This window comes from Capricornis sumatraensis, chromosome 14, assembly GCF_032405125.1.
Source record: "Capricornis sumatraensis isolate serow.1 chromosome 14, serow.2, whole genome shotgun sequence".
Classification (NCBI taxonomy): Eukaryota; Metazoa; Chordata; class Mammalia; order Artiodactyla; family Bovidae; genus Capricornis; species Capricornis sumatraensis.
The window spans coordinates 58,723,992-58,747,319 of record NC_091082.1 but is presented as its reverse complement, the minus strand read 5'-3'; the positions used below and the strand labels follow the sequence as shown (position 1 = coordinate 58,747,319).

The 23,328-nt window shown below is 57.7% G+C and overlaps 1 protein-coding gene across 3 annotated transcripts in view; it reads left to right on the top strand.

Annotated features, from left to right (window-relative positions):
* Positions 1 to 1,184: 1,184 nt before the first annotated feature.
* The window catches only part of AGRN (agrin), a 38,877-nt gene continuing 16,733 nt past the window's right edge, over positions 1,185 to 23,328 (top strand). For 2 of the 3 annotated variants that reach the window (XM_068986416.1, XM_068986417.1), the window contains exons 1-3: positions 1,185 to 1,404; positions 3,578 to 3,839; positions 21,831 to 21,878. In XM_068986416.1, the coding sequence (XP_068842517.1) occupies positions 1,198 to 1,404; positions 3,578 to 3,839; positions 21,831 to 21,878 (517 nt within the window). In that variant the 5' untranslated portion in view covers positions 1,185 to 1,197. Of the gene's footprint in view, positions 1,405 to 3,577; positions 3,840 to 21,102; positions 21,251 to 21,830; positions 21,879 to 23,328 lie in introns of those variants that run through there. The other variant, XM_068986418.1, reaches the window with a different exon arrangement.

The window sequence follows — 23,328 nt, the reverse complement described above, 5'->3', positions numbered from 1 at the left end:
GTCATACTGTAACTTAACAAGTGTGAGCACACCCTCTCGGTGACACCCTCCTTTCTTGAATACCTTCAGCAGGGTCTGGGCCAGGTAGGGTCCTTCTCCAAGGTGCCTCTGGGCTGCTCACCCTCCATGGCCTCTGGCTCAGAGATCTGTGGTTTGCTTGGGTGAGGGGGTGTGCAGCAGACTCAGCCCTGGAAGAACAGAAGGGATCTCCTCTCCTCCTATTCCCACCATCTTCAGCTAGGTTGGGTTCTAATTTGCACACTCTGGATCTCGGTTTATCCCCCTGGACCCAGCGGGAATGGTTGGAGAAGTGACTCAGGGGAGCTGGGAAGGGGGCGTGGCTGGCCGTCCATCGCTGCTGCTATTCCCACCTCAGTCAACAGGGGGAGCCCGCCGCCCTGCAGAGGGCTGGGAACCGACGCGGGATCGCGAGGTGGGCGGGGCTGCGCTTCGTTGCGACCAATCGCCGCAGCTCCCAGCCCGCATTGGTCCCCGCTGGCCGGTGGTCCCGGGCGGCCGAGCTTCCGTCCCCAGTTCCAGTGAGGGACTAGGGTCCCCCGTCAGGTTCCTCTCGCCGGGGGAGGGGCGCAGCCCTTTAGGGCGCGAGGGGCGGCAGGGCCTCGGATCCGGCAGCCCCTTCCTGCGGCTAGGGAGACCCCGCCGCCCCAGCGCTGGCGCAACCTGGAGCCCCTTGGAAGTCCCGTCACGTCTTCTCCAGATTATGCATTAACCCGATTTCAGCCGCATTTCCTGGCGGGGGGGTGGGGGGGTGGAACGTCCGCGCGAACGGGGGAGGGGCGTCCGTGGGAGTGCGCTGCAGCAGGGAGAGCACCCTCGTGCCCGCCCCAGCCCCGCCCCTCGGCCTGGCCAGGCCCACCACCCACCTTGGCCAAACCTAGACCGGCCCCCTCTCTCCCCCAGCCAGGCCTCCGCCCGGCGCCGCTTTCCCGGCGCTTTGTTTGCGGCTGCCGCTGGTCGCAGGGCGCCGGGAGGGCCGGGGGCGGGGGCGGGGGCGGGGGCGGGCGGGCCGGGGGAGGGGGGCGGGAAGGGGGTGGTGCTGCCTCAGGGCCCGCCCCCGCGCCGCCCGCGCTCCCGCCGCCTCCCCAGAGCTGCGTCCCGTCCTGTCCAGTCCCGTCTCCGGCGCGGCCCGGTCCGTGCGCTTGCTCCGGCCGCCTTCCGCCGTCCTCTACCCGCGCCATGGCCAGCCTGCGGCCGTTCAGCCGGGCCCTGCTGCAGCCTTTGCTGCTGCTTCTGGTGGTGGCCGTCCGCGCCCTGCCCAGCGCCGACGGGACGTGCCCCGAACGCGCGCTGGAGCGGCGCGAGGAGGAGGCGAACGTGGTGCTCACCGGCACCGTGGAGGAGATCCTCAACGTGGACCCGGTGCAGCACACATACTCGTGCAAGGTGGGCCCCCTGGGAACCCCCGGGACCCTGAGTCCCTTCAGACCCTTCTAGAACCCCTGGTTGGCGGCCTTTCCCCCGCGATCCCGGACCCCTAGCCCGGAGGTCTTCCCGTCGCGATGCCGGCCACCCGCGGAGACCCCCGCCCCGGGCCGTGGGAACGAGCCCTAGACGTTCTGCAGCGCCAGCTCCGGCTCCCGCTCCCTTGGCGACCGCCGACCCCCGGTGGGGGGGCGGGTGCAGGTCTGAGAAAACTCGCTAGCGCCGGAGGGAAAGTTCCTGCTGTGCCGCTGCAGTCCTGCTCGCGGTGCCCGGGCCCTGGAGACCCGATGGTGTCTATTCCTTCACCCCAAACCCACCCTCTTACTGGAAACAAGTGCGCCCCGCCCCCCGGAGAATGTTCGGCCACCGCGCCCCTTCCCCACTGGCCGAAGGAAAGGGGACGAGGGGAGGTGACGCTTTCTGCTTGGGGTGGAGGTGGTGATTTGCCCTGCGGTCAGTGCTGTCGCCCTCTCCGCAGAGGTGAGAAGGGGTGGTCCTGAGAGAGAGGAGGGGTGCACACCTATCTCCCAACCGCGGGGGTCCTGGTGGAGCTTGCTGCAGTGATGGGTGTGGGGTCCGAGCAGAGAAGTGGGCGGGGCCGTTGCTGAGCCTCAAGTGCGGGGGGTGCAAGGCAGGTGCCCCATCCCTGGGAGAGCTGTATATCCCCTGGCCTTAGGGAGAGGGGCCTTGCCTGGCCTCTCCTTCAGTTGGATCTGGGAGCTCCCGGGGTAGGTCTGGTAGTTTTTTCCCCACAATCTGTTCCTAGGGAGGGCTGAAGGGACCCAGGCCCCTGCTCCCCTCTGGCCCCTAAAACCACCTCCCTGACCAGAAATCGGATCATTCCTCTTCCCTGGAGATGGGGAGGGGTGGCAGCTCCTTTCAGACTGGCCTGTGCTGACTACAGCTGGGATCCCCCGCCAGGCCCCCTCCCCTCCACCACCGCCAGGGCACTTTGCCAAGTCCCTGCAGGATTTTCCCGACTTCCTCCCCGCTGCTCCTGGGTGTGGCTGGGGTGGGGGGAGGCGATGAAAGCCGCCCAGCCCTCCCCTGCTGGTTATTGGCCTTCCAAAGCCTACTCTGTATCTAGGCATGGGGGGTGGGGAAAAGAGTTGGCACCCCCACCGTCCCTGGGCCACTGGGGGGTGGAGGGAGTCCCTGTAGATTTTGCAGACCCAAGGCTCCCAGCAGGAGGGGCCAGGTGGATGGGCCACTGTTAGCTTTCTCTCCCCTTTCCAGAAGTCCTGGCCCCCAGAGATCCTGAAGAAAGGGGTGTCTTTTCTCAGAGACAGCATTCACGGGCAGTCCCCATGGGCCTGTTCCTTTACGGCAGCTCATTCTGCCTGCAGTGCCTGTGGCCCTCCTGCCCCCACTACCAGTGGTCTGTGGGCACCCCAGGGCTTGGTTTGTCTGAACAGGTGCCCTCAGGGCCCTAAGAGCAGAGTGTGGAGGGTGGGGCTGCCCTGTGCTGCCCAAACTTGATTTTGTGGTTCACAGGCTGCCTTGGCAGCGCTCACTGTAGGAGCCCTGCAGGAGGAGGGGTCTTTCACCTCCCGGCTGGCCCGTGTCTTGGCCTACCCACAGGGCTGCATGGAGCCAAGCTGGACAGCAGCCTTGAGCTCAGAGCCCATCACCTTGAAACTTCATCATCCCTGTTAGTTGCTCCTGGCTCTTCCCAGAGGTGGGCCCAAGTACTGGGTGGGTTGACAGGGAGAGTAGGGTGTGGAAGGCAGGCACCCCAGGCTGGATGGGTCCCCTTCCCATACCTGAAGTGAGGTGGACATTTAGAACTCGGGTGGCTGGGGTCACCTAGACCTGAGGGTTGGGGGGCTGCTTCTTGAGGGAAGGGGTGTGTTCTCAGGCCAGGTATCCTGGAGTATAACAAGGGCAGCGGCATCTGTCACGTGTGTATGCTTCCCTGAAGCTTCCTCCTGGGCGGGGGCGGGGGGCACTGACTCCACATATCTGTCCAGGGTTTGGGTATACTCTGGACATCTGGCCTGAGCAAGTGAGGTGGGAAAAGAAGGAAAAGTCCAGGCACCAGTCTAGTGTTTACCTCTACCCTCACCACCTCCCCTGGTCTACCCAGTGAGAAGAGAACCGCTGACACTTGAACACCCCCTCATGTCCACCCTAGGTTCGGGTCTGGCGGTACCTGAAGGGCAAAGATGTGGTGGCCCAGGAAAGCCTGCTGGACGGAGGCAACAAAGTGGTGATTGGCGGCTTCGGAGACCCCCTCATCTGTGACAACCAGGTGTCCACTGGAGACACCAGGATCTTCTTTGTGAACCCTGCCCCACCATACCTGTGGCCGGCCCACAAGAATGAGCTGATGCTAAACTCCAGCCTCATGCGCATCACCCTGCGGAACCTGGAGGAGGTCGAGCACTGTGTGGAAGGTGTGTGGGGGGCCGAGCAGAGCACGTGACTTGGGGGCGGAAGAGAACTTGTCCTAGGCTAGGGCACATGGCATCTTGTGGTCTGACCTCCTTTTCTGGGTCCTGGCTCCCTGGTTTCCTGGCCACCTCAGCTCCAGACTCTTAACATAAGCAGCACTCCCCACCCTGGCCCTAGCGATGCCACTATCTGTCATCTTGGAGTCTCAGCCCTGCAAAGGGATAGGCCTCCCATTCTTCCCTCCACCTCCCCAGCTCTGCACACCGCTTCGTGGAGTTCCCTGTTCTAGGAGAGAGGCTGGGACCAGATGAATGAACACCGGTTGTTTGTGTTCTGCAGAAGCCTGAACACATGTCTAGACGGGGCCCAGATGTTGAGCCATTGGGGTGGGGCTTAACGATTGTGCTGGAGGGGAGGCTACCCTGTTATGTATTTCCAGAGGCCTGCCATTTCTGGGAAGGGACAGTTATGTGGAGTGAGCTGCTTCTAGGAGTTTGAGGGGTTGTGGAATCCCCTAACAGAGGTGAAGTATCTTTCCTTGTCTGCTGTCCCCATGTGTCTACTCTGAATGGCTTAAGAGCAACCCTCCCTCATCCTAACCTCTGAGAGATGAGCAGGAATCACATGATGGCTCACCCATCCCCTTCACCCCAGGAGAATCCCAGTTGGGGGCTGAGATCCTTGGCTGAGGAATGTAGCAGGGAGAAGTAGGAACTGCCTGTCGCCCTCACATCCTGTCTGTCCCCTTATGGCTGCATGGGGAGGGATGTATGGGAGGAGGCGGAGAGATCGCTTCCTCCCAGGGCAGCAGGAAGGGTCCCTGACTTCCTGTCCTGGGAAGGCGACCCTGTCCCTGTGACTTGCTCTGTTGGCCGGTAGGGAAGTTCCATCTTCTACCCAACTTACTGCTGTGGTGCTGGCTTGCTTTTGTGGGATCCTGGATGGTGGATTCATCTGGCCTGGGGCGGACTATGTGTGTGGGGGGATGGTGTGGAACCTGAAGTGAAGAGCCCTGTAGCATCCTGCTCAGCCTGTAGTCATTTGCTCCTGGGACTGCATCTATGGTCCTGATGCAGCACCGCATAGAGATGCCAGCAGGGCTGTGTCCCTGGTCCCTTCCCAGCACTAGCTTAGCTGAGGGGTCCAAGCATGGCCCTCCCACAAGGTGAGGACTGGAGACCCTGACTGTGCTTTGGAAGCTTGTACTCTAGGGGAAAGATGGGAGAGTGGCATGGAGAGGAGGCAGGTTGTGGAGTGTGATCCCCAGTTTTGGAGGATGAGTTGGAGGCTAAGGAGAGGTGGGAAGAGGGGTCAGGCTGCAGAAAATCTGTTTCTGCAAGATCAAGAAGACAAGTCATTAACTCCATAGCCGGAAGGGTCTAGTTCAAGGATCTGTGGAGTCAGAGGGCATGTGGCAGGGGGGCCACCCCAGGCAGAAGAGGGTCTGCCATCTTGCCAGGTCCTGCTCTACCCAGGCCAGGCCCTGGCTCTGGATATGTCAGGCTGGGCACAGGGCCCCTGGAAAGGAGGGTCTGCAGAGAGAGCCCCCAGTGAGACTTCATCTGCTGTCTGCTGGCTACCCAGGATAGGGACCAGTCTAGGGCCCCAGCTCCAGCTGAGCCAGTATGGGGATGGTGGTAGAGGGGAAGCCCCCAGGGAGGGAGGGGCCCAGAATGAGAAGCTTGGGGTCCACTGTAAGGCTCTGGGGAGCCCTGGAAGTTTTGAGCTGGTGACACGGATCCCTTCTTTGGAAGGAAAGCAGTGCCATAAGGGCAGGGGGACAGGGAGAGGGTAGATTAGATGTGGTGCTTCCCTCTAAGGATCCCCAAGGCCTGAGGGACAAGGCTCTCAGGAGCTAGGGCCAGGCTTGAGGAAGGCACAGGCCTCTTCCCACCTCCCACAGCAGGGAGCAGGCAGGAGAAGGGCCTGCCTCCCATTCTGTAGGTGATGCCTCCCATTCCGTAAGAGAGATAAAGACCTCTGACTCCACCGCAGGCTCTCCAGGGAGCCAAGCCTCACCTTAGCATGGGGGTTAGGGTTAGGGATGGGCCGAGCTTGAGCTCCAATGACCTCTCATCTGACCCTGACCCTTTGCTGCTCCTTGGGGCCCCACAGCTGCCCCCATCCCTTGGGACCCAGAGTGAAGGCTGTGAAGCTACTGATTGTGGAGGTCACCCCAAGACCTGTGTATCTATCACACCTGTCCCCTGCCCCTAAAAGGCCCACAGGAGCCAAGGTCAGGGGTCACATCCTGGAGGCCCACCCCCCTGGATGCCCCCACCTCATCCCTACCTGGACCCTGCTCCCTGCAGGGGTACCTGCTGCTGGGAGGCATACCTGGTCCCCAGCTCCACTGGGATTGTCTTCCTCAGTTTCTCCCTTAGGGCCTGCAGGGTCTTCCTGGCTTCCCCAGCCTCCAGTCCCCAGGAAGCTCCTCCTCCCCAATCCTCTGCCTGGGGAGCCACATTCCGAGCATAACTGAGACAGGTATGTGTCCCTCCCTCTGCACCACTTGTGGGTGAAGGAGACTGCAGGTTTGCTCCAGGAAGGAGGGAGACCCTCCCGCCCTGCTTTGTCAGGGAAGTGGCCTGGCCTCTTGCAGTGCCAGCTGCCCACGCACCATGAGCTGTCCAGGCTGGCAGCTGAGCGGGCATCTCCTCCAGCCCTTGGCCACTATACCCTGGTCCGGACACCACTCGTACACTCCCACCACCCTCCTCTCCCCGACCTAATGAAGACTGGTCCTTGGGCCGCCCTGAATCCCCTAGGAGGGATGCAGGCTTGGGGCCCTTCCCCAGGCCTTTCCCTCCCCAACTCCGAGCCAAAAGCAGAGAAAGGAAGTGTTGTCTGCCCTCTCCGGGCCTGGCACAGGAACAGGGTCGGAGAGTCTGGCATTAGTCCAGACCAGCCCTGCCCAGTCCTGAAGCCTGGGGTCCTGGTGGCCACAGCCTAGCCTGGCCTGCCTGATTCCAGTGAACACCCTCCCTTCTTCCCTGCCATGCCAACCTTTGGGCCTTTGGGGAAGGTAGTCCTAGGCTATAGCTCAGGCCAGAGAGATGCTAGGTCCCGGGCCGCCGGCCTTGGCCTTGGTGCAGGCCCTGTGTCCTGGGAGCCAGATGTGGACACAGACACCCCCAGACAGGGACTGGCTCTGCAGAGCAAAGCGGGGCAGGTAGGAGCCCAGGGCAGGTTCCAGGGCTGGCTTCCTCAGGGCCAGAGCTGGCTCCCTCTGCTGTCTGGCATTTAGCTTCTGTACCCCCAAGTCCTGAGCCCGCCCTACTCCCCCACATTCCTCCCTGCAGAGGTGGGAGGTGGCTTCTTCCTGTCCCTGTTTCCCTCTTGCAGACGTAAGTTCTCACCCCACCCCCTCCAGACCCGCCCCATTGCAGTCCGTGGCCCCTCCCCCAGGCAGGTCCTTGGAGCAGGGGCAGGCCCAGGCTGGAGGCGGTGCGCCTAGACTTTCTCCTTCCTTCCAGCCACTGGGGGCGGGGCATCTGCTCAGGTGGAGCGTGGCCTCCTCCTGCACTGTCCTCTCTCACCTAGGGTCCCCGGTAGGAAGTCTGCGAGAGCATGGGCTTGTGGGACCACAGCAGGTTGGCTGATACCCTCACTGGGGTGGCCCCAGGGCTTGGGGCGCAATGGGTTGTGGGGAGGGGGTTGCTGCTGAAACCAAAGGGCTTTGGATCCATCACTTCAAGGCAGTGCGCTCCTTTCCCGCAGGAGGGCTGAGCTGGTAGAAACAGCTCCTGACTTTTTCCAGACCCCACCCCATCACCCTGCTCCCCACCCAGAGAAGTGCCCCAGCCTCCATACTCCCCAGCAGATTGTAAATGGAAAAAAAAAAAGTTGTTTTGAAACTGTCCTCTCCTCCCCTGCTGTCTATACCCGCCTTCCCCAGGGCTCTGGACAGAGTAGATTCCAGTGGGGCCTGCCTGGGGAAGGAAGGCAGAGCCATGGGGGTGCTCGCAGCCTCTCTGGGGTGCTGGGAAGAACTGGATCACCTGGTCAGGGCTAGCTGGTCTGGGTCTGGGACTCCAGCCCCCTGCCCCGCCAATCCTTTCAGACTGAGGTAGGGAGAGTGCAGAGGGTGGGATGAGGCTGCCCCAGGTAAGGTTAGCAGGGGAGTGAGCCCAGACTTCAGGGTTGTAGATCTAGCCAACTGTTGCTTGCCCTGCACAGCCTCCTCCAGCCTGTTTTCCTTCCTTCCTAAAGGGTTAATCCCCCAATCCCCTGAGAATCAAAGCCTGCCCCCACCCCATCACCACAGGGGGGTGGAAAACAGCTGGTGAAATTGACCTCTCTCCTGCCCCTGCTCCCCAAGTCCTTTGCCTTCACCTGAAGGCCCAGGCCAGCTGCCCAGAGGCCTGAACTGCTCTGCTGGCCCCAGCAACCCCCTCAGCATTGGGATAGGGGAACTGTGGCTCCCCACACAGGCCCCTGAGGCCCAGCCCAGCAAGCTGGGGACTGCAGGCACAATCCCTGAAGTAGCCCCAATAGCACTTGACACTCCAGAGTCCCAGGAAGTGCCCACCTCTCACAAAAAGAAAAAGGGATCTCAGAAATGAGACAGTGACAGCTACCCTGATGAGAGTGACCCAGCTCATCAGAGAGTACTGTGTCCCGATAGGCTATAGGGGGCTCAGGAGGGATCTGGGCCCTGTCCTAGGCTGTGGCTGGGAGCCGGGGAGGGGTGACCTAGGCCTCTGGGGGGCCTTAGGGGGGCCTTAGGGGGCCCTAGGCCTTCCAGTGGGGAGGGAAGCTCCCCTCAAAGGGGCCTCTCCCCCCAGAGCAGAGCCTGAGAACTTCCTCTGAGGAAGGCCCCCTGCTAGGGGGCTGCTTACAGCTGGACCTGGGAAGGGGAAGATGGTCCCTCCCATCTCCCCTCCCACTGAGGCATGGGAGGGGCAAGCTCTCTGTCCTCACAGGCAGCCGGCTGTTTCCAGCTGTGTGGCCTGCACTTGTGTGTGTGTGTGTTTACATTTGTATGCACATGTGCCTGCAATCTCAGGTGTACCAACCAGCACACAACAGTTCTGGTTGAAACTCCAGCTGGTGGCCTGTGGTTCCTGCCACCCTTGTATCGCAGGACTCAGCCTGGGGAGGGGACGCTGCAGATACTCTGCCAATGCGATGGTACCCGGCAACCTTGGCTTGTGTCCCAGAGTTCTGAGAACAGGGCTGTGGGCCCTCTGTGGGTCCCATCTCCTGCCTGTTGCCCCAGTGTCCAGCTTTGCTCCCCTCCCACCACCCCATCCCCAGCAGAGAGCTGGGCCCCTCCTCCTGTGGGCTCTGCCTCTAGGTTTCTCAGTGCCAAAGATGGAAGGGCTGCACTGGACAGGAAGAGTCCCTGGGGTCACTTGGGTTCCCTGCTCCCTCACACGCCTGCTGGACCCTGTGTCTGGCTAGGTTAGGGAGCAGGGCAGGTCAGGAGAGGCGGGTCTGCCTTTGATGTGAGGTGGGCCTGAAGCTCCCTACCTCTCCCCTTAGCAGCTGCCTCTGCATTGCCCCCTTTGCATACCAGGCCCAGAAGCAGGCAACCTGCTGTGGCTCCCTGAGGCACCTGTCCCTCTGGCAACAGGTACATGATTTCTAAGTACATTGGGGAGACATAAAGGCACAACATCTGGGCCAGATTATGGCCTGTCCTGACCCACGAGTGGGGAAAGGATGTGTGTCCACCTCTGTTCCTGGAGGGGGCGCAGTGAGGCTTGCTAGAGTCCACTCATGACTGCATCCATCAGTTCCTTCGTCACCCACCTGTCCGCGCAGGGCCTAGCAGCAGACCCTCACAGGACCACTAGAAGGGCTGCTGCAGCTACCCATGTGGTTCTCTCCTGTCTGGTCGGTCTTTCTGTCCCTTTGTTCCCAGCTTCTCTTGGTTCCAATGTTGTAGCCACGCGTTCTGGGAAACACACTCACTCAGAAGGACAATGCAGATAGTGGAGTGCAGTTTATTACACCGGCGGGCCCAAGGCAGAGTCTCTTCTTAGCCAAGGACCCTGACCAGTTTTTCTGAAAACTTCATATACCCTAAGTGTACATGCCCAAACCCACCTCCCCAAATTCCCTGAAACTAGTCTGAACAAAGGAAAAGAAAGATACATCAAAGTTAAACCATGATTCATATGCCTTAATCCTAGGTAGTTAACGTGGACAATTATTAATAGGCCTGTGATCATACCCCAATAAGCATAATAGAATTTATGATTCTATTTGGTTACACAGATAATTAGGGTATTCTTTTAGGTAACAGACAGTCTAGGAACAAGCCCTGAGGCTCTTCCATCCAGGGGTCTGGTTTTCCAGTTGGTATGTCGTTTCCATAGGTACTGGGCATAGAGCTCAAAGTCCACGGTCCAGCCCAAGATGGAGTCCTGCTTTCAAGATGGAGCGTGTTCTGTCTGTTTCCTCCTTCATTCCCTCTTCTTGATGCTCTTAACTCATAGTATGAGCATCATTCATAGGGGTAAATTGTACCCTGACTCTCCGACCTCCAATTTGGGAGAACGACATCAACCTTTGGGTTACAAAGTTCATAATACGTTGTAAAATACAGGGTCCACAAAGCAGAACTATCAAGGCAACTATAACAATAGTAAATATAGTTTTCCACCAATCACCCTTCACCCAACATAGGACTGAAGTCCAAAAAGGAAGATTATCATCAGACATGAGTTTTACCTGACCTTTCATGTCATCTCGGGTGGCTGATATATAGCCAGATAAATCAGGAATATATATACAACATTCAACTTTAATTATAGCACAGGTCCCTCTTTGTACTGAAACTATGGTCAGTCTCAAGATGATACCAGCAAGTCCTTGTAGCAGCAGTTGATTGTAGAGCTTCATCTCTGTTTCTTCTTTAAGATGATCTTGGCTTCACAGGGATCAGAGGGGTCCCTCTGCGCAGTCCACTAGGCGTCCTCTGGGTCTGCGTGGTATGCTCTCTTCATCTTCATGTGGTGGATCCAGGGAGTGACACCTGCAACTTTAACTGCAGTAGGTCTGGTTAGAACAGCATATGGACCCTTCCAATGTGGGGCCAAGGAGTCATGTTTCCAGTCCTTGACCACACCTGACCCCGGGCACAAATTCGTGAATCTGTTCCCCAAGGTGGAATGGCACCCTTTCTTGTACAACCTTAGTTACCTGATTTATTACCTTACCCAGTTGTTCCATCTGCTGTGAAATCTCATCTCCCCTTACCTGAGGCAAATTTGTTGACACCTGTTTTATTATGGGAGGGGGCCTCCCATACACAGTTTTGTATGGAGAAGAGCCATGGGACTGTGGGGTCATCCTGAGTCTGAACAGAGCTGTCGGAAACAAGTCCACCCAGGAACAGTCAGTCTCTAAGATCCACTTGGAGAGTGTCTCTTTAAGTGTCCGGCTGGTTCCTTCCACCATCCCAGAACTCGGGGGCCTATATGCCGTATGTAATTTCCACTTGATGTTTAAAGTTTTGCTTACTTGTTATGCTAAATCAGCTACGAAAGCCAGGCCATTGTCCGATCCAATGCTGGTAGGAAATCCAGATCTGGGAACTATTTCCCTAAGCAGGCACAGGCTACTTTTGATGCTCTTTCAGTCCGGGTAGGAAAAGCTTCTACCCATCCCGAGAACATACATACTATGACCAGCAAGTAATGGTAGTATCAGTGAGGTTTCATTTCAGTGAAGTCCACTTCCAGGTGTTCAAAGGGCAGCGTGCCTTTTACCTGAATCCCTGGAGGTTTCTGTCTGTGCCGAGAGGCAGCATTGACCTCAGCAGGCAGTGCAGTTCTGAGATTTTGTCCTGCACAGGGAAGAGAGGTGGGGAACCAAGACATAGTTTCAAATTAGCTCTTCCAGTTTATCATGGCCTATATGGGTCGCTTGGTGTGTTTGGCTTACCAGAGTGGGTGCCAGCTCCTCCGGTACCAATAATTTGCCACTTGGCAATTCCCACCATCCCTTTTCAGTCTTGATGGGCCCTTCTGCTTTGGCTAGTTGGTTTTGGGCTTCATTGTATTTTGGAGAGTCTAGTGTTAGCTCAGGTAGATCCGCCAATATGAGAGCTTTAATAGGGGCTTCACTTGTCACCCCCAAGCCCTCGGCTGCTGATTTAGTGGTGTTATCTGCCAGGCTGTTCCCTGAGCCCGGGGGGTATCCTCTTTTTGATGTTCTCAGCAGTGTATGACTGCAATCCTTTCTAGTTCCCAGGCAGCATCTAATAGGGTCTTAATTTCTTATTTTTAATATCTTTTTCACTAGCTGTCAAAGGCCTCTCTCCTTATACAGGGCCCTGTAGTGTGGCCAAAGCATACTTGGAGTCTGTGTAACTGTTTGTCTTCTTACCTTTTGACAGCTGGAGGGCCTGGATTAGAGCATATAGTTCGGCCTGTTGAGCGGACCAGTGTGATGGCAGAGAGTGAGCCTCAACGGTGGTTTCTTCCATGACTATTTCATATCCCGACAGTCATTGTCCTTGTTTCACCAGGCTGGTGCCATTGGTGTACAGGACCAAATCTGGGTCCAGGATTGGTTGGTCTCTCAAGTCAGGGCTGCTGGCATATGTCCTTGCAATCATGCGAGGGCCCACATTCTCCCACAAGAAAAAGTGGCCAGATTCAGGGCCTGACAAGGCTCGGTAGTAACATGGGGGTTCTCACATAACAGTCCCAGGTATTGCGTAGTCCGGGATGTTGACAGCCATTTATGGGGGTCTCCTCACAGGAGAGTGTTGACTTCATGCGGGACTTTTACGAACAAATCTTGGACCAAATCAGCTTGGTTGCCTCCCGGACCAGTAAGGCAGTTGCAGCAACTGCCTGTAAGCATCCCAGCCACCCAGTGTCAACATTGTCCAGCTGATTAGAGAGAAGTCACAGGTCTGTCCCATGTCCCCATAGTCTGGGACAACACTCTTATAGCCACCTTGTCCTTTTCAGTCATGTAAAGAGTAAACGGCTGAGCAAGGTCTGGCAGGCCCAAGGCGGGTGCTGACATAACTGTACCGGGTTTGAGTTCTATTACCAGTGGGACTTGTTTTGCAAGCCTGGGGGGCTGTCTTCCGCCCAGACCTCAGGGAATTGTTGAGTTAACTTTCTCTCTCGACTGTTTAGCCTGTCCAGTTTCCCTTCTGGGAGATCGTGCAACCTCCATTCATCTTGAGGGGTTACTGAGAGGAAGAGTAAAATAGGTGGTTGGGCCCACTCGAACAGTGGTCTTTCGTGGGGGGAAAGGTCACTTGTACCCCCAATTTAGACAGCAAGTCTCTTCCTAACAAAGGTACTGGGCATTCAGGGATGTATAAAAATTCATGAGTCACTTGGTGTCCCCCCATCTGACATTTTCAGGGTAGGCTAGAGACCAAAGGCTGCATTTATCACCATCTGAGACCCAGCAGCCTCTGGCTGGGTCTATTGGCATATAAAATCTATAGGCCTCGCATAGTCTTTCACAGAACTCAGAGGGTGATTCGCTTTCCGTTTGAATCACTTCGGAGGATTTTGGGATACTCATAGCTTTTCGGGCCCCCCTCTTGAGACCTTGTAAAATAGTAACCCGATAACTCTCCAGGTGGCCCCTGCCTTCCTCTGTGTTACAGTCTCCATTGGGCCTCTCATCGGTGGTGGCTAGCTCTGCCCACCGCTGTGGGTTTGCAGTACCCTCAGGTGCCATTTCTCTTAACCATTTTTAGTTCTCAGTTAGGATCCTGTGTCTGTCCTCCGTGCTGAAAAGGGAGACAAGTAGTTGGATTATGTCATCCTATGTAGGGCGGTGGGTTCGAAAAATAGTCTCCATTAGCCTAATCATGGCTTGTGGCTCCCCTGAGTAAGGTGGAGCGTCTCTGCCAGTTTAATATATCCGTAGAGGAAAATGGCTGGTAATAATAGGCTACAGGGGGCTGATGGTAGTGCCCCATGCGTCCTGAGCTGGAGGCTGTCGTAGCTGTCTGAGGGGCATCTGTAGTGGGGTTCTTCCCCCTGTTCCTTGGCAGAGCACAGCCTCTGGCTAATTGCTGTGTTTTCTTCCCCCTTCCCATCAGTACTCACCGGATACAATCTAGGAGGTCCAGCTGAGGTGGAATTCTGGGGGCATTGACCAGAGGTCTCCATTGCTGGGATTGGAGCCTGCCGAAACGGCGGCTCTATGAACTCCTGGAGAGCTGGTGGAAGAGCAGGGGCTGCTGCAGGAGCTTCACCTGGCCCTGGATTGGGCAGTAAGGCAGCCTCCGGTCCTGGTGGAGCACTGGGAGGCAGGCCCGTCATTATCCAGTATGGAGGAGGGGTCAGGTCATCCCCGTCCAAATCCTGTATAATTTCCTTTTTTATCATCAATTTTTGTGCCATTAATATTTTCCCCTTTCCCTTCTGGATACAGAACCTTGTCTAAGTAGGAGGGTCTTGAGCTAACCCTAGCCATGAGTCAATATATGGATATCGATCCAGGTGTCCTGGCTCTGCATAGTGACTGAGGTGTCCTGTCCTCAATCTGTGACTACTGTATAGACTGCTTCCACTATTTTTAAGTTCATGGTGTTCTCTGGTGGCCGTCCTACTCCCATAGGGGGCCATTCAACCTCACAGAGTATGTGGAGGCGGTTAGGCTTCATCTTCACCCAGTTCAGTTCAGTTGCTCAGTCGTGTCCAACTCTTTGCGACCCCATGAATTGCAGCACACCAGGCCTCCCTGTCCATCACCAACTCCTGGAGTTCACTCAAATTCATGTCCATCGAGTCGGTGATGCCATCCAGCCATCTCATCCTCTGTCATCCCCTTCTCCTCCTGCCCCTAATCCCTCCCAGCATCAGAGTCTTTTCCAGTGAGTCAACTCTTCACATGAGGTGGCCAGTCTCCTCCACATCCCTTCTTTAAATTTTTAATCATGCACTCCAACACAGTTGCCTTAGATTCACTTCCCCCCATCTTGCTTACCTTCTCGGACCTTCTACTTTGCCTTTCGTTCTGTCTACGAAGTTCTCAGTAGTACTATGTACTTCCGATATCTCCACTCAATGACATTTAAATTGCCATCCTGCCTCCTTCCTAATTGGGGTGAGATCTCAGAGGGAGAAAGGGGATCAGCGTGTCTTCACCTGCTGGTCAGCACAGCCTAACCAGAACACCATGTGATCTAAGACTGTTTCTCCCTTAACTTTCAAAGTCCATTCTGCCTTGGTGGGCTTGATCAAGTGCAGATGAAAATACAGATGGGTTAAATATCCCACGTCCCAGGCCGTCTCCGGAAAAGCCAATTCGTACTCACTTATATATCCCCCTCCTTCTAGCCTGACAATTCCGAGGGGGTCGCACAGAGTCGGACACGACTGAAGCGACTTAGCAGCAGCAGCAGCAAGAATTTCATAGCAGATGGGACACCTCCTTGGGGAGAGCAGAATACGAGCATACAAAACCAAGTGTCTTCTCCTAAAAATCCCCTGGCAGTTGGCTTGATAATAATTTTCCCCAAGATGGCGTGGACACCACCTCCTAAATGACCTTCACAAGTTTCCTTCCTAAGCCCTAACACACTCGTCAACCTGTGTACCAAGCAATCGTTGCCACCTGCCTATTTCAGGCTTCTGTGGGTCTGTGCCCCTTCTAGTCCCTCCCAGGGGGGTGATCAGGCCCCCTCTTCCACCCTGCCAGGTGGGTTCCTCCTCACCTGAGAGCTTAGTTCCCCTGCTGCCATCCACTACCTGCTAACATGAAAGATCTGGGCATTGAGAAGCAGAATCCTTCCAGAAGGGCGAGGCGCCTTCCCCCTCTAGAAGATTTGAGCCACAAGGCCTCGGGGTAGTCTCAAATGGGACTTGTCTCCTCAAAGTGAGGAGTTTCTCGGCCAATGCACCAAATGTTGTAGCCACGCGTTCTGGGAAACAAACTCACTCAGAAGGACAATGCAGATAGTGGAGTGCAGTTTATTACACCGGTGGGCCCAAGGCAGAGTCTCCTCTTAGTCAAGGACCCCGACCAGTTTTTTTGAAAACCTTATATACCCTGAGTCGGGAAGATCCCTTGGAGAAGGAAATGGCAACCCACTCCAGTACTCTTGCCTGGAGAATCCCATGGAGGGAGGAGCCTGGTAGGCTACAGTCCACGGGGTCGCAAAGAGTTGGACACGACTGAGCGACTTCACTGTACACCCTAAGTGTATGTGCCCAAACCCACCTCCCCAAATTCCCTGAAACTAGTCTGAACAAAGGAAAAGAAAGATACAGTCAAAGTTAACCCATGATTCATATGCCTTAAGCCTAGGTAGTTAACAGTGGACAATTATCAATAGGCCTGTGGCATATCCCAATAAGCATAATAGAATTTATTATTTTATTTGGTTACACAGATAATTAGGGTATTCTTTTAGGTAACAGACTGTCTAGGAATGAGCCCTGGGGCTCTTCCACCTGGGGGTCTGGTTTTCCAGTTGGTATGTCGTTTCCATAGATACTGGGCATATAGCTCAAAGTCCACAGTCCAGCCCAAGATGGAGTCCTGCTTTCAAGATGGAGCCTGTTCTGTTTCCTCCTTCACCAATAGGTGTCTGTCTGCCACTCCTCTTCATCTTGACATCCAGCTGGTCAATACCTCCAAGAAGCACCGCCCCCCAACTCAGACCTTTGTGCTGGACTGTGCATCTCTCTTGGCCTGCCTGTGGCCCTCAGCAGGAACACAGGGTCTCCTGACTCACTGGCACTGACCACACCTGGGTGCCACCCTGGCTCCTCCAGCTTTCTGCTTCCTCCTAGACATGGGCAGGACCTGGCCGAAAGAGGTGGATTTGGGGCTGTCCTAGAGGGGAGGGACAGAAGGTATGGATCAGCTACCTCCACCCCATCCCCTACCTCACGGGTCCCCAACTCCCGGGCCATGGGCCGCTTCTGGTCGGTGGCCTGTTAGGATCCAGACCACACAGCAAGAGGTGAGGGGCTGGAGTGCTGGTGAACAAGCAAAACTTCATCTGTGTTTACAGCTGCTCCCCATTTTGGCATTACCAGCTGAGCTCTGCCTCCTGTAAGATCAGTGGCGGCATAATAAATGTAATGCATTTGAATCATCCCCAAACCTCTCCCCACCCAACTCCCAATTCGTGGAAAAACTGTCTTCCACGAAACTGGTCCCTGGTACCAAAAAGGTTGGGGACATTTGCGCTACCTTTGATTTCCCTGGTGGCTCAGACAGTGAAGCATCTGCCTACAATGCGTCAGTCCTGGGTTCGATCCCTGGGTCGGGAAGATCCCCTGGAGAAGGAAATGGCAACCCACTCCAGTACCCTTGCCTGGAGAATCCAACGGATGGAGGAGCCTGGTGGGCTCTACCTTTTCTTCAGGTGTCTACTACCCCCTCTGTTCGGCTGGCGCCCCCTGGTGGCTGAAGCCTGTCTTGGCAGGCGTCCCGGGCCCTGGGTTCCCCAGGCCTGCTGGTCTGGCCTTGGCCCTTGTTTCCCTGAGGCCTCACCGGGCTGGCTTCTCCTGGTCTCATGCAGTCTCCTGAGCTTGTTTTTACTGGGCCTCTGTAGTTGGCTCTGTCTGCATGTGCAAATCCCTCGACCCCGTCCTTTGGGTCTCCATACAGACATTCCCCACGTAGATGCTGTGATCTAGGGCAATCTCAGCTACAGGGTAACCTCCCAGGGGCAGAGAGCTGACCTGACTCGGCACCTGCCTCCTGCACTGAGCCCACCCCCGGAGGAGCTTGGCCGGGCCTGGGCAGGATGAATGCTGAGTAATGAAGGAGGAGAGGTGCTGGAGTCAGCGGCCGCTGCCCTGCGAACCAGCCCCAACTCTTCCACAAGCTCTCACTTAATGCCACCTCCCGACAGCGCGGGGTAACCAGCAGTGTGGGCCCTGCCCGGGGGCTCGTGGGCGGGCACACAGCCCGCGGACTCAAATGGGCGCCTCCCGGCCTTAGCCTCACCTGAGGGGGCGATCGGGCCGGGCTGGACGCCGCCTCTTTACCAGCGGCTGGCCGCAGTCCAGCAGCGACGTCCCGCTGTGAAACGCCCATTGTCTGCTGAGGCCGAGGGGGAGGGGATGGCCCTGAGACCCGACTCTAGGAGGCTGGGGGAGGGGGCCGCCCTGCCCCGTCCTCTTCCTCTCCCCCACCAGGGCGGCCAGACACCTGTGGCTGGAAGCCACATACCTGCACTCGACTGTTCGATGCACTTTACATACTAACGGGGTACCCTCAAGGGCCCAGGAATGGAGACTGGCGGAGGTCCCCACAGCAAAGGTGTATGCGCATGCGTGGAGTGTGCCTGCCGCTGGGAGGGCGGTGCCGCCCCACTCCCACCCCATCCTTTTGGAGCGCGCCGGCCCCTCCCCTACGGAGTGAAAGGGATCAGAGGGAGGCCAGTAGGTAGGACTTTCTATTCTCTCTGGACTTCGTTCCCCATCTTCCTCTCAGGGTCAGGGGAGCGTCTGGAGGGGCCCAACTACACGCGTGTATGTGGGGGCACACCCGATGTGTGCTGTGTGGATGAGGGGCAAGTTTTGCATTGCGTGAAGGTGTGCAGTGTGTATGCACGCAGGTGTGTGTGTGACTGCACAGTGCCTGTGCAGACTTGAGTGAGTGGTTGTACATACGTCTGCATACGGGAGACCTGGAACATGGAGTGTGTGTGTAGCATGTGAGCACTAGCATGTTGCTGTGTTTAAGCCTAGAGGGGTCTGATTCTTGGCTTGGTTCATCCTCTCTTCCTGGGACCTGAGCCTGTGTGGGCTGGTCAAGGCTGAATGACTTTGAGTCTGGAGATCCTAAAATAGCTGGAGTAGCCTGAGCCCTCCTCCCCCTTGACTGGATCTGAGGCCTCAATGGCCCTTTGTCTCTCTGAAGGCATCCAACCCCCGTGGGGGCTCAGACTGGGGCTGAAAGATACCAGGCTGCATGCGGTTGCCTTTACCCCAGGCCAAGCCCGACAGGGCACCCAGCACCACCGCCATGGGAGCATCTAAGGCCAGCCCATTTGCGGGCAGATTCCAGGCTCTCTGCCTGGGGGAGGCTTCCCCCAGATCCCAGGCCTTACCCCTCCCACATTCTGGTTCCCTCCCATGGCCCACCCATGATGCTCCACAGCTGCAGTGGCAGCAGCAAACAGGGCTCCTGTGCAGGCATGTGTCCAGTGGGCAAGTCCATGGTTTAACTCCTAGCACTGACTGGACCCCTCCCCAAGTCGAAGGATCAGATTGCAGTCCTAGGGGGGCTGCAGTGAAAAGTAAACGGGAAATGTGTCACTGCCTGAACTCACCACACCGTGTTCTGGGCTCTGGGCCAAGCCCTGCCTGGAGGAGATAAAAAGTCAGACCCTGCCCTGGGTGCTCCCAGTCTGGGGCACCGCCAGTATCAGTGTGGTGTGGGCAGTGCCAGGGTGAGGTGAGAGGGTGGGAGGCTCCTCTGAGTAGAGAGTGAGGACAGCCAAGGGCAGGGTCTCCAAGTAGCCTGACTGCTGCTCTGGGTGCATTGTCCCACTTTGTGCATTGGCTTTTCCTACAAGTTTCGGTAGAACCCTAGGTTCCAGGGCTTCTCTGCCGTGGGTGATGGGGGACCCGGACAGGGTGGGCTGATCCCGCTGGGATTTGGCAGCAGTGTGCCGGGCCGTGGGACAGAAAGGAGTCCAAGGAGATGGACCTGACAGAACTGAGAGCTGGCTGGCAGGTGGTTGTCCCAGCCGAGGAAGGTTGGGAGGCGTGAAGAGCCCACCTGACGAGGAGGGAGTGAGCGGGGTGTGTGTGTGAGAACTCCAGGGAAGTGTTCGTGAGGCAGCTGGACACGTGGTGGGGAGGACGCGAGTGCCAGGTGGGCTGCACGTCCTGGCCGGCTGTGACGTCACGGTCCCGACTTTCCCGGACGGCCTCTGGGGGGCGCTCCGGGCCTGCGGACCGGGCTTGGAGCCCCGACTATTTGCATAACGCTTATTTACATGGGACTCATTTGCATGATCCTTTCTCCGTGCGGACGCGAGTTGGGAGTGCCGGGATAATTTGAGGTCCTGATGTCAGTTCCTAGGGAGGGGTGGCCCACTCTCTGAATTGAACCCAGGCCAGTTCCCACCTGTGTATATGCACTTGGAGATGCTACCCCCACAGTACCAGGGTGGGGCCAGCAGAAGCAGAGATATTGACATGCACAGGCGGTGACACGCAGCCTGCAGCCCAGAACCGGGTCTTTGGTGCAGGCCGAGCCCTGCTGCGGGGACTCAGACCCTCCGCCGCGCCGTCGCTCACACGCACAAGACAGCCCAACCGGTTGGGAGCGGGAGGGAACCCGTCCCTGTCCCGCCCCACTCTCGCCCACCTACTCGCACCCTCTCTGCAGCCCCCCACCCCACCCCCACACCTGCGTCTCCAGCTCCAGCCACCGCTCCCCTTCATCTCCCACCCCGACCCCGGCCCCCCAGGCAGACCCTGCACCCTCCCTAGCCTCAGCGCCCCACCTCTGCGCCCTCCCCGGACCTTGCTCCCTTCCAGCCTCGGTTCCCACAGCCGCCCCCTAGGACCCCCAGCCCATGCGTTCCCTTTTGTGCCGCCGCCTTCCAGTCCTCATCCGCCCCATCCTTCTTGCGGCGCAAGCCAAGCCGTGACTCCCCGCGGACGCTGGGGTCCCCGGAGGCGTCTTCCTTTGTCTCTGCTCCCCGCCCTCACTCAGCGGCGCCCCTCGCCCCTCACTCACCGCCTCAGCCCCGGCCTGGGCGCGGGGAGCGGGCGCGGCCCTCGGCAGCCGGCTCTTTCTTCTCTCCGGACGCGCGCTCGCTCCTCCCGCTCGCTGCCGTCGCCGCTCCCGCCTCTGCCGGGGACTGAGCAGCTGGGACCCGCCGCCCCGCGCCTAGCTGAGTCCTGGGCGAAGGGCCGATCGCCGCCAGTCCCCCTCGGACCAGCCTCTCCCAGGCTGCCGGGCGGGCAGGATCCGGGGCTGTGGGACTACCGAGGCTGGCTCCGGGAAGACTGAGCACAGCTGGACCCCGGCCGAGAGCTGCCGGAGCCTCTGGCCCAGGCCCTGACCGGTGTGGACAGCAGGGGTGGTGCTGGCCCTTGGTTGTTCCTCCGAGTCCAATTTTGGGATTTCTGCTCCAGAAGAATTCTGCACATCCATTATGAGCCTCAAGGGCTGTGGAGGGGGCTGGTGCTTCCCACTCCCTGGCTGTGACTGGAGCTGAGCTTTGAGAATAGAGCGGCTGTCAGCTGCCCCAGGGGTCCAAGAATGGAGAGAGTGGCACGGAAGAGGCCCAAGGGCACCCCGTGAGAAGCCCCACACCTCAAGAGTGGGGGCTGAGGAGCCTGGGTCATGCCTCCACTGCTGCTGGAGCGGGACCGCCGGCAGCGGCGCAGGGTCTCCGTCCTGGTGCGGTATTTCATGATCCCCTGTAATGTCTGCTTGATCCTCCTGGCCACGGCCACGCTTGGCTTCGCGGTGCTACTCTTCCTCAACAACTGTATGTGTCTGCGGGTGTGACTGCCTCTTGGACCCAAGTGACCCTGCCTCTGCTGGCTGAGGTCCCCTGACTCAGCCAAAAGATTAGGGAACAGGCAGAGTTACAGAGAGGCCATTAGCTGCATCTTCTTGGAACACCATGGGTTGTTCTCTGAATGCCTGAGTCCCCAAAAGCCTGTCCATGGGCTGGGTGGACAGGTGGGAGGATGGTGGCCAGCTCTCATCCTGAGCTGCATTGGCAACTTTCTTTGGGATCTGGGGAGTTGGGGCAGCTGGTTACATTGGGAATAGGGGCTTTGGAAGGGCTTGGGGCTCATCTAAGAAATAGATGGTGCCTACACCTCTGCCACTGGGCCTTCCTGACAGGTGTCAGGCCAGGATGATACAGCTAGAGGGGCAGAGAAGAGCCAAGGCCTCTGTCTTTGTCTACTGCCAGGCCTTGGCCAGTCTTCATGGCTCTGAGTAGAGCCAGGGGAGGGATGTGTACAGGCAAAGGTGACCACCTCCAGGTTGGACAATGGAACAGGCTAGGGAAGGATCAGCTCAGGGGGAGCTAACTTGAGATTTGTTTTTTTTTCCAGACAAACCTGGGACCCACTTCACGCCAGTGCCCCCAACACCTCCGGATGGTGAGTAGGGGTTCACCTAGTGACAGACTGAACTTGGAACTCTGTGCCTGGATGGGCAGTGGCACTCGTGAGGGGGGAGTCAGGAGCCATCCTTGGGGTGTGCACATCAGATGTGTTAGGAGTATCTGGAGCAGAGGAGCCTGGAGGAGGAAACCTGAGGAGTCCATAGTAGGGGACAACAAAAGGAACGTGGAGTCTGGAATCCCTGGGCCTGGCTGCATCTTGGCCTCAAAGTTGCGACTGGAGCCCCCAGGTTGTGAGACAAGATGTGAACAGAGGGGTTGGGGGCTGGGGACTCAGGGAGGGTCTCAGCAGGACCAGTGACAGCTGTCTGAGGAGAGATAGGGGGGTCTGTCCCCAGACTGAGCAGGCTGGGCCTGGCCTTTTTGCCCTGTTTTGTGGGCTGGGTCCCAGCCCCCTGGGTGCCTCCTGCTGTGCAGGCTGCTGTAATTAAGCTAATGTGAGAGCAGAGGAGAGGACACTGTCATTGCTGCAGGAGGGCAGGGGTGGATGCAGTCCTCTTGGGAGACAGGGGCGTTCCCAAGTTTGCTTTCAGCGCCTGGGAACCCTGCTGGGCAGGCAGCTGCCCAGGTCCACTGAAGTACACACACAGAGGGCCATCCATAATGGGATGAGCCATGGGAAGGGGCAGGGCTGCACTGAACAGGGAGTTTGGGCCCAGGACTGTCTCCCATAATCTGTGGGCAAGAGGCCTGGAGCTGGTTGGATTTAAGCACCCTCCGGTCCCAGTTATCCTCAGTCTCCTCTCCTCAAGCCCCAAGGCCTGCCATGTCTCACCTGTCATGTCTCTTTGCTTTCACACATCCACTGCCCCTCCCCACAGCCTTCTACGCGGGCCCCACACCTGCATTCTGAACTCATTCTGAACTCGTCACATGTTTGGGGACAGCTACCTTCGCCCCACCCCCATGACCATCGTCATTCCTCCTAGGCACACACACTGCACATTCTTGGCCACAGGCAGGGCTCAGGGCATCAGCTCCATCCTCCAACCTACCCAAGTGTGGGGAGAGAGTTAAATATACCCACTCTAACCAGAGGCTATAAAAAGCCACTGCCGCCTCCAGCATTGCATGTTATGAGGGGGGCCTTGGGCAAGCAGAGAGTGAGGCTCCTGCAGGAGGCCAAGCCCCAGAGGTGACCCTTAAGGGCCACGCTGCCTGCAGGTCTCTGGGCACTCCTCCTGCCCTAAGAAGAGGCAGTTTACATGATGAGGATGAAAGTGTTGGAGGACGAGGAACCTAGTGGTCAGTCCTTGGCCCAGGGGCTGGGACCTTGGCCCAGCAAGTGTCCTTGGCCCAGGGGCTGGGACCTTGAGTGGTATCTGGCTGAACCAGGGTGACCAGAGGGAGAGTGAGGCAGAGGGAGAGTGAGGCTTGAGCCCAAGGGCACAGACACAGAGCAGTTGAGAAGGGAGCCTGTGGTACAG